A 15488-nucleotide genomic window follows, 5' to 3' on the forward strand; every position below is an offset into this window, starting at 1 on the left:
TGCTACCCTCCCCATTATCAATTGCCAAACCTATCTGATGCTATCAATTACAAAATGCACCTACAATGAACGTCCTTACGGACAATAACCAACTTTTGCGTACAAATGTTATTCAAAATCAACTTATACATTTCCTTTTTTGAATGAAAGCTCTAAACGTCAATGAACCAGACTCAACCAAGGCTTTCCAAACTTTCCAAACTAGAAACATTAAATGTTCCTACTTCAACAAGTGAGGAGGTCGAAGTTAGATATATTGTAATCAGCAGCGTATGACCTTAATACTTGACTTGCCAAACTCAGCTCGACGCCGAACTGCAGCGCCACTCGCGGACAAAGATAGAACAACTCGACATTTTTTTCACCGGTTTTCTCGCTGCGCATGCGTACCAGCGGAAATCAACAAAAGATGACGCTGGTACGCATGCGCAGCGAGAAACCCGGTGAAAAAAATGTCGAGTTGTTCTATCTTTGTCCGCGAGTGGCGCTGCAGTTCGGCGTCGAGCTGAGTTTGGCAAGTCAAGTATTCTATGGGCGGTTATTTCCGCATTAAATGATGTCCTAAAACGCGTCTTTATAACTGGCGACTCGTGTGTGTAGAGCAACCCGTGCGTACAGAGCAAAACGCGCGTATCTAACTCGCGACCCCTACAAAGAACATAACGCGAATGTATAACTACTGTCGCATAAACGTGCCGTCGGATAACTAGTGTCGGATAACTAGTGTCGGATAAGTGCTGTCGCATAAGTGCTGTCGCATATAAGGTTCCTCAGCCTCCCGCATCGCGGCGCTCTTGTGTCTTGATGATTATTGTTTTTGCTCTAAGGACGACATTAAAACGAATAATTAGGCTATTGCTTGTAGGCCGAGGCCCTTATATACATGTAGTACACTATGTACCGGTATCCTTATTGCATCAATTTTATTCTTACCACCAGGTACAGGTGTAGAGGTTGAGGTCGTAGATCTACTAGTACTAGTCGCAGGCACTGCAGATGCTGCAATATTATCAACCCGATTATCAAGAGGGACCTGGTCCTGTGTAGGCCTGCCCAACAAATTCACAACGTCTTGCAGCATGCGTGCTGCCCGCTGGAGCACATGTGGATCTTGATTAGTAGCCTAGCCATTTTTCTCTTCTGTCTCAAACTCAGGATTACGTCGCTTAGAACAAAAGTAATAATAACTAGCGCCGCGATGCGGGAGGCTGAGGAACCTTATATGCGACAGCAGTTATCCGACAGCACTTATCCGACACTAGTTATCCGACGGCACGTTTATGCGACAGTAGTTATACATTCGCGTTATGTTCTTTGTAGGGGTCGCGAGTTAGATACGCGCGTTTTGCTCTGTACGCACGGGTTGCTCTACACACACACGCGAGACGCCAGTTATAAAGACGCGTTTTAGGACATCATTTAATGCGGAAATAACCGCCCATAGTATTCTGCTGCTGTAGTTGGCCAGTCAGCACATTCAAATTCCCCGCTTGAGGACGAGTATGCCAACAATGGGTAGGATTTAGTTCCGAGTTTACATCTTTTCTACCCACAATTCCTTGATTTCAGAGCGACTTCCGTTTGAGCTATGGCGGAGTCGATTTGAGAACAATAAATGCCCTGCAAAATCTCCCGTAATCCTGTTGAAGGAATTAAGTTTTAAACCCCAGGCTTTTTGACTACATTCCTTTTAAGTTGAAGACGAATATATCGCCATGTATGATCCGGATGAGGGTACGAAAATATGAATAAAGTCCTTTGTTTACATCGTTCACCTCAGTATTGATCAGAGTTGTGTACATTTCTGTGTACATTGTACCGGTTGTGTACAAAAAAAGTGCAGACTACGCAGATTCTGTTAATTCATGGAATTGAGAAAGAAAGAGATGATTATTGCCTGAAATGTACCGTGATATGTAATGAATTCGTTGTTTTTCTTAGTTACGTTGACTAATGAGTGATATATCATTCCAAGTTGTTGACATTCCACTATCTCGAGTGACTGACACGCGCTGTACTCCTCCACTCTCGAACTCGATCTCCCGTGATCCGGCAGCCTGGAGGAAATGCTCTGTTGCCAGTGCTGGTCCTGTGCTGTGCTACCTGTATCTCAACTGCCCATCTGCCTCTCCAGCTTTTATATATATATATTATATAGGGCCTACGACGCATAGATTTTCGGTCTCAAAACTCGTCGAATACCATAGTCATAGACATAGATTAGAAGACTACTGTTTAAGGCTTTGTCATGACAGGATATTTTGTCCTCTACTCAATGAATTTTCACCATTCCATTTCCAGAGACATACGCAGATGATGAGGATGAAGAGATTTCTTCAGATCTGTGGCAGGAGGCCTGCTGGATTGTCATCAGTTCTTACTTCGATGAAAAGGGTCTGGTCAGACAGCAGCTCGATTCATTTGATGAGTTCATCCAGATGTCTGTGCAGAGAATCGTGGAGGACTCGCCGCCAATTGATCTCCAAGCGGAGGCACAGCATACGTCTGGGGTGATAGAAACACCAGTAAGTACCGTTTTGGCAATGACCTCGCCACCAGGTGAAATAAAATTAAAAGGCAATGGAGATTTTCAGAATTTGACCCAAGAACCCCCTGGTTGACGCCATGAGTGATCATGTGATGAATGTCACCCTGGCCAATTGGTGCCAAAATGTAGTGCTACACACTATTTATAGGACTTGTATGCTAAAAGGAAGAGCATGATGTTATCAGATACTGACCAATATTTTCTGGAAAAGTGACTGAAAAAAGTTATGTTTTTTGTTCTGTGAACTTGCCGTCTCTATTCCAGACTCGCTATGTCCTCAAATTCGAACAAATCTACCTGTCCAAACCAACACATTGGGAGAAAGATGGCGCACCCAGTCCTATGATGCCAAATGAAGCAAGGCTAAGAAACCTCACATACTCTGCGCCACTTTATGTGGACATCACAAAAACTTGCATCAAAGAAAATGAAGATCCTGTTGAAACTCAACATCAAAAAACTTTCATTGGGAAGATACCTATCATGTTACGATCGACGTATTGTTTACTGAATGGACTAACCGATCGTGATTTGACTGAGTTGAACGAATGTCCTCTGGATCCCGGCGGCTACTTTATCATCAATGGATCGGAGAAGGTGCTCATTGCCCAGGAAAAGATGGCCACAAATACAGGTAGGTGAGATCAGGAGATAGTTTTAACGTCGCTGAGATGATTTTATGAACATACTTGTGTCATCCCCATATGCAACTGACTGAGGGGTTGAAGTCAAATTGGTATGGACAAAAATATTTGAATGAAACATTCGACTGATTGAGGTCTTGTATATTTCAGTGAGTTCACTTTTGGGCCAAAAAATAAGCACAAGCGAGATGGTCAGCTTTGGGTGATGCTAGAATTTTGAATGACTTTGAGTTTGTACTAATCTGTTGATCTTTGCTTTCAGTGTATGTATTTCAACAAAAAGACAGCAAATATGCCTATAAGACGGAAATTCGATCCTGTTTGGAACATTCGTCTCGACCAACGAGTACACTCTGGGTGAACTTAATGGCAAGAGGAGGCCAGGGGGCTAAGAAGAGTGCCATCGGTCAGAGAATCATCGCAATTCTACCATATATTCGACAAGAGATTCCAGTTATCATTGTGTTCAGAGCCCTCGGATTCGTATCGGACAGAGACATTTTGGAACACATCATTTATGATTTTGAAGATCCAGAGATGATGGAGTTTGTGAGTATTGTTATTGTTCTATGACTGACCTAATGTTGTGGGAGAAAGTGGGAAAGTTAGGGTTGGCTTCTCAGGAAGTATAAAATAGAGAGCAAATCATTGCTAGATTTCAAAATTTTATGGCTCCAGATCAGCTTTTCACAATAGTTGAACCAATAGATTTTAAAGAATTGAGGTTATTTTTGGGTCAACAATTACCTAATAACTACAGTTTGAAAAGGATTCAAGAGTTTTGTAATAGCAGCTCTTGAGGGCAGCATACTTTGTTAGAGATGGTTCACTTATTGTCAAGGACAGTCAAGAACCAAACCAGTACAGCTGGTGCCTGTGCTGAATATATCTGACATTTTTTAAGCAGATTTTGAAGAGAACAGCAATTGGCCCAACCTTGAGTTAATTAGGATGTTTACCTACCTTATTTCAGGTCAAACCTTCATTAGATGAAGCCTTCGTCATCCAGGAACAAAACGTCGCCCTGAACTTCATTGGTGCGAGAGGAGCGCGCCCTGGTGTCACAAAAGACAAACGTATCAAATACGCCAGAGAGATTCTGCAGAAAGAAATGTTGCCTCATGTGGGTATCAGTGACTTCTGTGAGACGAAGAAGGCTTACTTTTTGGGGTAAGTATTGCTGATGGAATGAGCAAATTTTCTGTTGACGCTTCTCTTGTATTTTCAATAATGTAAAACTTCGACAACATCATGTCAGTCTTGCTGCCCTACCTGACCCTGGTAAATATTTATTGGATGACGAGGGTCACAATTAAATCTCATGAACACTACCTCGACCAGAAAAGATGCTGCAAATATTTATTGGATGACAAGGGTCACAATTAAATCTCATGAACACTACCTCGACCAGAAAAGATGCTGCAGAACTCTCCTGCTTTTATACCAGGAAATACAAAAAAATTGTCTCCTTCAATTTTTAATCAGGAAGTGAAGAGGAATTAAAAAAGTTATATGACAAGTTTTGTGAAACTTATTGAAGTATTTTAGGATTATTTACCTATCGATTGAGAAAATTTGTTTATTGACTTTGATTTGTTTATGTTTTAGTTACATGGTTCATCGTCTGCTTTGTTGTGCTCTTGGTCGAAGAGCTGTTGATGACAGAGATCACTACGGTAACAAACGTCTGGACCTAGCTGGGCCTTTGTTGGCTTTCCTTTTCCGAGGGTAGGTGGCGCTTTTAGAAAGTTTGTAAAACTTGGGGACTATTATGTGTGCTGACATAGGCTGAGGCATTCAGCTGTTTGGATATGGGTCCAGGGAGTAAACAAGGGAAGTTGACTCGGACAGTGTGTCATCGTGAGCAGATTCATCCAATCATTGCTAAGGAGCTGCTGTGGTGTAGTGGCTTGGACTCTCGACCAGCGGTCCAGAGGTCCCGGGTTCGATCCCCACTGTCGGCGTGAGACTGTAGGCTGGTCTCTCTGTCTTACTTGCCTCTCTGCACCCAGGTGTATAAATGGGTACCGGTCAGAAATGCTCAGATTGTAGCGCTGGTTGAGCAGCTCATCTGAGGTCTACTGAAAGGTTTCAGGACAGACTGGGGTTAAAGTGCAAAGTCGGATGATAACCTATATCGTAGTTGATATCAGACTATAAACCCTAAACTTTAAACTTTAATATCCTTTTCAAGTCTCAATCGAAGGACTGAAGGCCCAATAATTTTTGCTTTCGCCAGTCTTCCAAATATGGTTCCGCCTGGCTTTGGACGGACTTGCGTATTTTTCTTTATATCCGTGGATGACATCGGATTAAATCAGTGCAAAATTTCAAGACATGACTGGCACATATCACACACTCAAGCTTTTATTCGTTCTCATATTTCAGCCTCTTCAGAAACTTGATGAAAGAGGTCAGAATTTATGCCCAGAAATTCATCGACAAGGGCAAAGACTTTAACATCGAGTTAGCCATCAAAACGAGAATCATCACCGACGGCCTTAAGTACTCGCTGGCCACAGGAAACTGGGGTGACCAAAAGAAAGCTCATCAAGCGCGTGCCGGTGTGTCCCAGGTGTTGAATCGGTTGACGTTCGTGTCGACCTTGTCTCATTTACGGCGTGTGAACTCTCCGATTGGTCGTGATGGGAAACTTGCTAAGCCTCGTCAGTTGAACAACACGCAGTGGGGCATGATCTGTCCTGCTGAGACTCCAGAGGTGAGAGCAGCATTTCTTATTTCTTAGTGATAGGGTAGAATGGGGTAATTGTGCCCCCTGCTTATGATATTGATTGATATCCCCATGCATCAAGCAATGCAGGGGCTACAAATACCCCATTCTACCTTACCTGTTCTAATCCTGGAACAGACCATGCAGAGGACCTGCGTTTTGTTCAGGCTTGTCAGAAAGTTCCTCCACAAACTGTAGAGGATATCGGTAAGAATCTTCAGCGGTCAATTAATGAGATCAGTCATTCTTGATCAAATTTAACTTTGCTGGTAAAATGAAAATATTGTTGTATGTACTGTAATTTCAAATTTTATCTCATTCTCTCCAGGGCGGTGCTATTGGTCTGTTGAAGAATCTTGCCCTGATGGCCTACATCTCTGTTGGGTCCCAGCCGTCCCCGATCCTGGAGTTCTTGGAGGAGTGGAGTATGGAGAATCTGGAGGAGATAGCACCATCTGCCATTCAAGAGTAAGTGTTGAAATGTTTCCTTGACTGGGAGTGGGAGACTTGGTGTGAATTGTGAATGCAATTGGAGTTTCCCTTTGTGGATCACAGTGTTTGGTTATGATGAAGTACAATGTAGTAACCTGGGGCAAAACTCAGAAAGGTTATTTAGTCTAAAAGCAATAAACTGTATAGCTAACTGCAATATTGGCTCTAAATGGCCAAAATTGAGACAGTTTTGTGTAATAAGCTGGCCCCTGTATTGAAGCTAATCAGTGCCTTTGGTGAATCCGGCTGTTGTTTTTTTCCAAATTTGAATCTTATATTACTACCACAGTCATTTCTTAGCTATTGTCTTGCTGGATTTAAAATCTTGCTCAACTTTGGTTCAAAAACACTTCCAGTCCCACATGTAAAATGTTTTTTTCAAACTTTGAGCCCGTTGATAGATTTTGTTTGTTCTTGTTTCAGTGCTACGAAAATCTTTGTAAATGGTTGCTGGGTTGGTATCCATAGAGATCCAGAACAGCTCATGAACACGCTCAAGAAACTCCGACGTCAGATGGATATCATTGTGTCCGAGGTATCCATGATCCGCGACATCCGTGACAGAGAGATCAGAATCTACACGGATGCCGGCCGCATCTGCCGCCCGTTGTTGATCGTGGAGAGTCAGAAGTTGTTGTTGAAGAAGCGTCACGTTGATCTGTTGAAGGAGCGAGAGTATAATAATTATGGGTGAGTGTCCTAATTACTGTATTGACAGGTTTACGCTGGTCGAGGGGTTCCAGTACCGTAGGCCTATTTTACCTGTTGTAGGCATGTGTGTGGGAAAGATGCCTCTTGAATGGTGAATAAAAAAGCTGTTGGAATCCCGCAGATTCTGGTGAATACCTAGTATACTAGTCTACAGTCCTTTCCATGTTGGTCAGAATACATGAAGTCTGTTTGATTTGGTCCTTGAAACTGTTTTTGAAGGATTTTGTGTTGAGATCTAGTTGTAGCCTGTACCTTTGAAACAGATCGGTGTCAAAATTGACTTTCTTGTTTTCCAGTTGGCAGGATTTGGTTGCCAGTGGTGTCGTAGAGTACATTGACACGCTCGAGGAGGACACGGTCATGTTGGCCATGACACCGGAGGACTTGCAAGACAAGGATGTGGCCTACTGTTCCACCTACACCCACTGTGAGATTCACCCCAGCATGATCCTTGGTGTGTGTGCATCCATCATTCCCTTCCCTGATCACAACCAGGTAAGAAAACTTCTCAAATGACTCACTCTTTTTTTAACTGTGGAATTTTCAGTGCATGCCTGTATCTAGGTCCTCAATGGGCAATATTTGAAATGGAAAGTTTTCCTCTACTTATAGACCTTGAAATATAACTGTATGGTACATATACATTAAAACTAACAAGATTTACTTCAAACATCAATGTCTGTCACCATTATGTTTGTTGGCCCCATTTGAACAACTTCCTGATGCTACGTAGAATGAGCATATTGAATGCTTTGTATTGAGTTGAATACCCAGTATCAAAAAGGTTGTGGGTAATATTGTGCCTGCTGTCCTTTTCAGTCTCCTCGTAACACGTACCAAAGTGCTATGGGTAAACAAGCTATGGGAGTGTTTATTTCAAACTTCCACGTCCGGATGGATACCCTTGCTAACGTGCTGTGGTATCCCCAGAAGCCACTGGTCACCACACGGTCTATGGAATACCTGAGGTTCAGGGAGCTGCCAGCTGGTAAGTCCGCTCATCAATACGCTCTGGGGGTATTCGTAATGGCATTTTAATTCATATTGTCGTATCTGTTAGATTGCTCAGTTTCTATAACTAAAAGATTGCTTGCTGAGCTTTCTCAGAAATGTTTTAAGAATCATGTTGGATTTGGCACAGCGCTTATTTTTGGGAGAAATATTTGACTGTTCAATGTAGTTGACGACGGGTTTGTGTCTTGACTGTGTGCATCAAGTAGAGTTACTATTACTATTTAGACAGTACTTGTACATCCATGACTCCTATGCTAAGAGTTTGGTTTTTTCACAGGACTGCCCTTTTGTCCCTGTGAAATGTTGCTTTCTCTCCAACGCTATTTGCCCGTTCTGATGCATTTACAATCCCATGATTCTTAAGGGTCATGTGACACAGTTCTATTAGTTTGCAGTGACGAGAATGCAGTCTCCATGCATCTGGGTGAAGTTGTTGTTTCTCAACATGACTTTGAGAAAAACTGGAACTTTGATTCAGTATTTTCTATCTTTCAGGAATCAACTCTATCGTGGCCATTGCTTCTTACACTGGTTACAACCAAGAGGATTCCGTCATTTTGAATGAATCCGCTGTAGATCGAGGATTCTTCCGGTCCGTGTTTTATCGGTCGTACAAAGATGCCGAGTCAAAGAAGGGTTTAGATCAAGAAGAGTTGTTTGAAAAGCCAAGCAGAGAGAAAGTCATGGGTATGTCGAAAAGTTTTTTTGAAAATATCCTTCATTTTGTTTTGTTGAATGTTGGACAGTCACATAGGAATTCACCCCAAGAGATGCTTCTTATAAAAGGCTCATGATTGTGACGGCCATCTTTGTATACTAGTCATATGAGGAATATTGGCAGTAATTTGTCTCTCAACCACCTTCTCTTGAGTGCTCCTTTGACACTTTTAGATTTATGTAATTCACAATTGTAATCTCAAACTGTTGTCAACTAAATAGCGTGTTTTAGAATCAGTATCAGTAAGCACTTGTCTTATTTCTAATATCGGCATTTTCTTGTTCAGGTATGCGGCCAGCATCCTATGATAAACTCGATGACGATGGAATCATATCCCCTGGCCTCAGGGTCTCAGGCGACGATGTTCTGATTGGAAAGACGCTTACACTACCCGAAAATGATGACGATCTTGATCCTACTGCCCGCCGATTTACGAAACGAGATGCCAGTGTGTTCATGCGTCGTACGGAGACTGGTCTGGTTGATCAGGTCATGGTGACTATAAACCAGGAGGGTTACAAGTTCTGCAAGATTCGAGTGAGGACCACTAAGACGCCGCAGGTGGGAGATAAGTTCGCTAGTCGTCACGGACAGAAGGGAACGTGTGGAATCCGATACAGACAGGAGGTTAGTCCTGCTTTTCTGCAGCATGAACAATCTTTCCCCAAATGGTCTTGTTCATCAGTGTCCCACGTGTTCCAGAGACGCAGGCTGGTTTAGATTTTTGAGTGATATCATAATGTGAGGTTTGAACTTATTTGAGCTTGTGTATATTTGTGTCAGTGAGCATTTTGTTAAATTCTTGTGACTTCCCAACTGATCACTGACCATTAAACTGGATTCAAATCTATTTCATAGTTTTCCGTACCTCTTTCTCTCAGTTAACACAAGCTTGACAATCAGTTAACACAGGCTTTCGCTTTATAAATGTTTTTGGTAAATAACAAAAGATTATTTCATTACAATGCATCCACCATGATTATTTCAGGACATGCCATTCACATGCGAAGGCCTCACCCCCGACATCATCATCAACCCCCATGCCGTACCATCACGTATGACCATTGGCCATTTGATCGAGTGCCTCCAGGGCAAAGTGTCCGCCAACCGGGGAGAGATTGGCGATGCTACGCCATTCAACGATGCTGTGAATGTACAGAAGATCTCCAATATCCTGGCAGAATATGGTTACCATCTTAGAGGAAATGAGGTCAGTGATGTACTTTTGCCGTGCAATTTTCATTCTGTAAGGCGTAAAATATTTTTGCTGATTTTCCTTGGTTCCACCTACATTTACTTCAAGTGTTGTCAATTAAACCATCTGGCAACTTATTGCATTGTCCGTCTGTTAATTACAATCCCTGACCCTATTAGCTGCTTCCACTACCCTTTTCTCTGTGTTCACTCTAAAGTGATAAGTATAATGATGTGTCTTAGGCCCTGTTATATTGTCAGTCATCTAATTTGGGGAAACCAGGTTAAATTGTTTGCTTGCCCTGGTATAGACACTCGTGAAATCTGCAGTCCAAGTACATGTACCTTTAGATATTCATCTGTTATTTCAAGGTATTATTCAATGGTCACACAGGCCGCAAGCTGAACTCGCAGATTTTCCTCGGTCCCACCTACTACCAGCGTCTCAAGCATATGGTAGATGACAAGATTCACTCCCGAGCTCGAGGGCCTGTCCAGATTCTGAACAGACAACCTATGGAGGGTCGATCGCGGTAAGAAAGACAAAAAACATTTTGTCAGTGTTGAGGTTGTTGTTACAAATGTAAGGTTGTACCACGGCTCATGCCAGAACATGTATTGAATATCAAAGCACTTGACATATTCCTTGTAGCCAACTCCCTTCATACATCTTAAACATCATTGTTTTGATAATGAAAGGGACATACTTCGTCGATGCAGCTCTTTGTCTAGCAACTTCTTTTCTTTCACACTCGGACTTCTTCTTACTTGAGTTGGATTACTTTTGCAATTCAAGCATAAAACTACTGTAGTGTAAGAGAATACAGTGATTTAAAGTCGAAGAAGCTGAAATCAGAAAGAAGTTTTTTGTAAATATCTAGAAACCTTCTCTTTCGTTTTCAGTGATGGAGGTCTGCGTTTTGGTGAGATGGAGCGTGATTGTCAGATTGCTCACGGTGCTGCCCAATTTTTGCGTGAGCGCCTGTTCGAGGCGTCTGATCCTTACCGCGTGCATGTCTGCAACATCTGCGGTCTGATCGCCATTGCTAACTTGAGGAATAACACTTTCGAGTGCCGTGGATGTAGGAATAAAACACAGGTGGGTAGCATGTACCGTTAGCTTGCTTATTAGCAATAACTGCTGCTGTTACAATAGAAGCAGAGTCAGTGTCTCTCAAATTTCCTCGTAGATTGAATTTGAAAAGATTTTCGTGCTCATCACTTCACCTGCCCTGAAGCCTTGAATGTACAATTCTGAATACAATACAATACAATTTATTATTTCTGAGTGACGCACCTTTCCAAAGTGCATGTGGCAACCACTGACACTGAATATTATTTTCTGACAGCTTCATTGATTTACTTCATGCGTTGATTCATAGATAGTCACACTCATCCGTGAAAAATCAGAAGGTGTGCACCAAGACCCGACCCATTTTTCGCAAAACATGAATGTCGCTTTGTAGACTCTGGTTCACACCATCTCCAGTGATGATATATTATTACCCTCAAGTACTTTACATTCAATTTTCATTCTTTTTCAGATTTCGCAAGTTCGTATGCCATACGCCTGCAAGCTTCTCTTCCAAGAGTTGATGTCGATGAGCATTGCCCCCAGGATGATGGTTGATGCGTAGTTTCTTGGTTTGTCACGTAGGATGAGGAACATTTGTGAAATGATTTAACATTTCTGTTGTGACTGCTTGTCCGTCTGAAATAGGGACAGCCTTCTGAGCCTGCGTAATCACTGGTTTGATATTGCAAACAAGCGATTTTTGTCGCAAAGAACTTATCAGATTTCCTTTGTTCTATTTCTGTATTCTTATTTTGATTGTGCTATAAATTTGGTGAAGAAAAAGGGAAAAGAAATTCTGTAAAAAACATAAAACATGAAAACTCTGGAAAAAGAAGTTTGGTCGAGCTGTTCTTGAGATGTACATGTTTTCTTTTTGCCAAACCACCCATGGTGTGAGATTCGGATCTACATATGTATATTTACTTTAAAGTCATCCTATTGAAGAAGTCGTCACCTCATATCATGACATTTCATCGACAGTAAACATAAATATTATTGTTAATTGATAACCCTGGTCGTGTGATCACCTTGTCTGCAATTGATCATAGATAAAGTTTGTCCTGACCTGTTTTGTGTGGTGGCACACTGAAGAAGAGCTGAAATCATGCCAGACCAGCACTTACTAAACTTTTGAATTCATTATAAGTCGAATACTATTTCTTGAATTAGTGAGAAGTTTTGAAGACCTTCTGTTCACATTTTCAATTGTAAGGTTAAGTGGTACAGTTATACCTCCTGCAGTGTAAAAGACCGCTGTCTGTGCACATCATGCACACAAAGGCTATGATTTTACTGTTGTTATAATTGTACCACCTCACCTTATATCTATCTTAAGTTCGTGCTGGGCTGCCATAATCATGAGACACCCCTTTAAAAGGGAGTAAAGGCAGGACCTAAGGGTTAAATTGTTGGTCTTTGGATGACTTGCATATACAGTTGGAGGCCTGGGGTGTGTTTGATTCATATTCCTCAGAAAGGCATGAACAGTTTTGATGTACATGTATTGCGAGATAAGATATTTTGTGAATACAATTTTTGCGAGTCGGTACAATATATGCATTTATATGTGAATAAATTTTTGTAATGTAAATTGGATTGTAACCTCTTCTTTTGACCTGTATTATTGGGAGACACCCTGTTTGTTCCAAATTCACTCAGTTCGATCTTCAACCATGTGGTCCTCAGTCACTGTCGGAAGACTGTTCACTGGACAGTATGTCCATCAGTAAATCTGTTGGGTTCACAACCAGGTGGTCTTGGGTCCTTGCTTTGAGACACCCAGGATCACAATTCAAGGCTATCAGTTTGTCCATCAGTGACCATTCGGAAAAACCAATAGTGGTCTTCAGAAGATTCCCAAGATCTCTGTTCCAAGGCAGTCACCAGTTTGTTCATTTATTGGAACAACTAAATGTGTCGTCGGTCTACCTGATGCAAGATGGATAGGTTGTAACTATGTCTATTTGGCAAGACCTTGACGCTCTACATATTCTTTCTGAGACATCCTGTAGAGCAAGGCAGATTGCAGCAGTTGGCCTTGTTAAACTGATATGGGAATGCTAGTTTGTGGCAATGTCTCAGTGAAGACAATCATTTCTGATACAACCAGTATAGCAAGGAAGATTGCAGCAGGATGTCTAACTGGTGCTAGAGAATTAGGTTGTGACGTGAAGACATTGACGTTCTGCATATTCTTTTCTGAGGCATCCTGTATAGCAACGCAGATTGCAGTTGACCATATCTCTTTCTGAGACGTCCTGTCTGGCAAGGAAGATTGCACGACTGTGTCAAACAGGTGAGAGAGAGCTTGGTTGTGACGTTTTTCCTCTGGCAAGCCGTTTATGACGCTCTAAAGAGCCTTGTCTGAGACAACTTGTATATTGCAAGGCAAACTGTTTGTCTGACTGGTGTGAGAGAGTTGGGTTGTGACGATGTCTCTCTAAAGAGCCTTGTCTGAGACAACTTGTATATTGCAAGGCAAACTGCTTGTCTGACTTGTGTGAGAGAGTTGGGTTATGACGATGTCTCTCTAAAGAGCCTTGTCTGAGACAACTTGTATATTGCAAGGCAAACTGTTTGTCTGACTTGTGTGAGAGAGTTGGGTTGTGACGATGTCTCTCTAAAGAGCCTTGTCTGAGACAACTTGTATATTGCAAGGCAGACTGTTTGTCTGACTTGTGTGAGAGAGTTGGGTTGTGACGATGTCTCTCTAAAGAGCCTTGTCTGAGACAACTTGTACATTGCAAGGCAAACTGTTTGTCTGACTTGTGTGAGAGAGTTGGGTTGTGACGATGTCTCTCTGTCGGGCCTTTGGTTTATCAGGTTTCATTTGTCATACATCGTTTTCTGGGACATCTTGTATATAGCAAGGTATATTGCATGTCTGGTACAAGAGAGATAGGTTGTAAATCGATCATGTCTCCGTGTTGAGCCTGTGCTTTACAAGGCTTTATATATCTTTTTCTGAGTCATTCTGTATATAGCTAGGCAGATAGCAGTAGAAAAGAAACTCTAAAGCCTTGCGAGCCTGACATAGAGACGTTTTTACAACCCGGCTCTTTCTGATCTGTGCCATGTCTTGCACATACTCTGCCTTTGCTATACAGGATGTCTCTGTAAAGGATATGTTAGGCCTCAATGGCCAGGCATGAGGACATCGTCACAACCTATCTCTGCACGTCTAGTCAGTTGGAAAGACTGTTGCACTTCTGATGTGGTTGGTCTTCAGTCGCATTTGGAAGGGATGTTTAGAACCAACCTGTCTGCCTTCTGGACAACCCATGTTGGTCATCAACCACTATTTTGAGACAGTCAGCCTGGCCTTTGGACATCCTAGTGGTCTTTAATCACTGTTGGAAGACAACCAGTCTGGCTTTGATAGATCCATTGTGGTCTTCCAACTGTTTGGGGGACAACCAGCCTGATTTTGAGAGTACCACTGTGGTCTTTAACTGTTTTGGAGACAACCAGTCTGGCTTTTAGAGAACCATTGTGGTCTTTAGCTGTCCGAGAGACAAGCAGCATGGCCTCAGGACAACCCAGTGTGGTCTCAAAACACTGTTTGAGAGACAACCAGTCCTGGTCTTGGGACAACCCAGTGTGGTTTCCAATCACTGTTGAGAGACAACCAGGCTGACTTTGAGACAATCCAGTACAGTCCCAAATCACGAGACAGGCAGCATAGCCTTGAGACAACCCATTTATGGTCTTTAATCGCTGTAGAGATACAACTAGTCTGGCGTTGGGAGTACCATTGTGGTCTTTCACTGTTTGAGAGACAACCAGTATGGCTTTGAGAGTACTATTGTGGTCTTTAACTGTTTGGGAGACGACCAGTCTGGCTTTGAGAGTACCACACTGTGGTTTTCCAACTGTTTGGGGGACAAACAGTATGGCTTTGAGACTACTACTGTGGTCTTTCACTGTTTGGGAGACAACCAGTCTGGCTTTGAGAGTACAATTATGGTTTTTAACTTTTTGACAGACAACTAGCCTGGCGTTGGGAGTACCACTGTGGACTGGCTTTGATAGAACCATTGTGGTCTTCAGCTGTCTGAGAAACAAGCAGCCTGGCCTAAGGATAACTTAGTGCTGTCTCAAATCACTGTTTGAGAGACAACCAGTCCTGGTCTTGGGACAACCCAGTGTGGTTTCCAATCCCTGTTTGAGAGACAACCAGTCTGGCTAGGAGAGTACCACTGTGGTCTTTCACTGTTTGAGAGACAACAAGAATGGCTTTGAGAGAACCATTGTGGTCTTCAGCTGTCCGAGAGACAAGAAGCATGGCCTTAGGACATCCCAGTGTGGTCACAAAACACTGTTTGAGAGACAACCATGTGTGGTTTCCAATCCCTGTTTTA

At 42.4% G+C, this 15488-nt stretch overlaps 1 protein-coding gene across 1 annotated transcript; it reads left to right on the forward strand.

Annotated features, from left to right (window-relative positions):
* The first annotated feature begins 1592 nt into the window (after nucleotides 1-1592).
* On the forward strand, nucleotides 1593-12701 carry LOC135489745 (DNA-directed RNA polymerase II subunit RPB2). The gene is made up of 17 exons (XM_064775240.1): nucleotides 1593-1734; nucleotides 2302-2525; nucleotides 2813-3182; nucleotides 3455-3741; nucleotides 4166-4362; nucleotides 4801-4920; nucleotides 5581-5911; nucleotides 6252-6391; nucleotides 6839-7105; nucleotides 7423-7621; nucleotides 7946-8114; nucleotides 8636-8827; nucleotides 9145-9485; nucleotides 9847-10068; nucleotides 10425-10585; nucleotides 10956-11151; nucleotides 11597-12701. The coding sequence occupies exons 1-17, from the start codon at nucleotides 1716-1718 to the stop codon at nucleotides 11687-11689; spliced, it is 3528 nt and encodes a 1175-aa protein (XP_064631310.1). The 5' UTR covers nucleotides 1593-1715; the 3' UTR covers nucleotides 11690-12701.
* The last annotated feature ends 2787 nt before the right edge of the window (nucleotides 12702-15488 follow it).

Source organism: Lineus longissimus, chromosome 6 (assembly GCF_910592395.1).
Source record: "Lineus longissimus chromosome 6, tnLinLong1.2, whole genome shotgun sequence".
NCBI lineage: Eukaryota > Metazoa > Nemertea > Pilidiophora > Heteronemertea > Lineidae > Lineus > Lineus longissimus.

Coding starts and splice junctions, on each gene's coding strand:
- LOC135489745 (XM_064775240.1), top strand. Junction 4,921..5,580: donor TTGGCTTTCCTTTTCCGAGG/GTAGGTGGCGCT, acceptor CTCATATTTCAG/CCTCTTCAGAAACTTGATGA. Junction 10,069..10,424: donor ACCATCTTAGAGGAAATGAG/GTCAGTGATGTA, acceptor TGTTATTTCAAG/GTATTATTCAATGGTCACAC.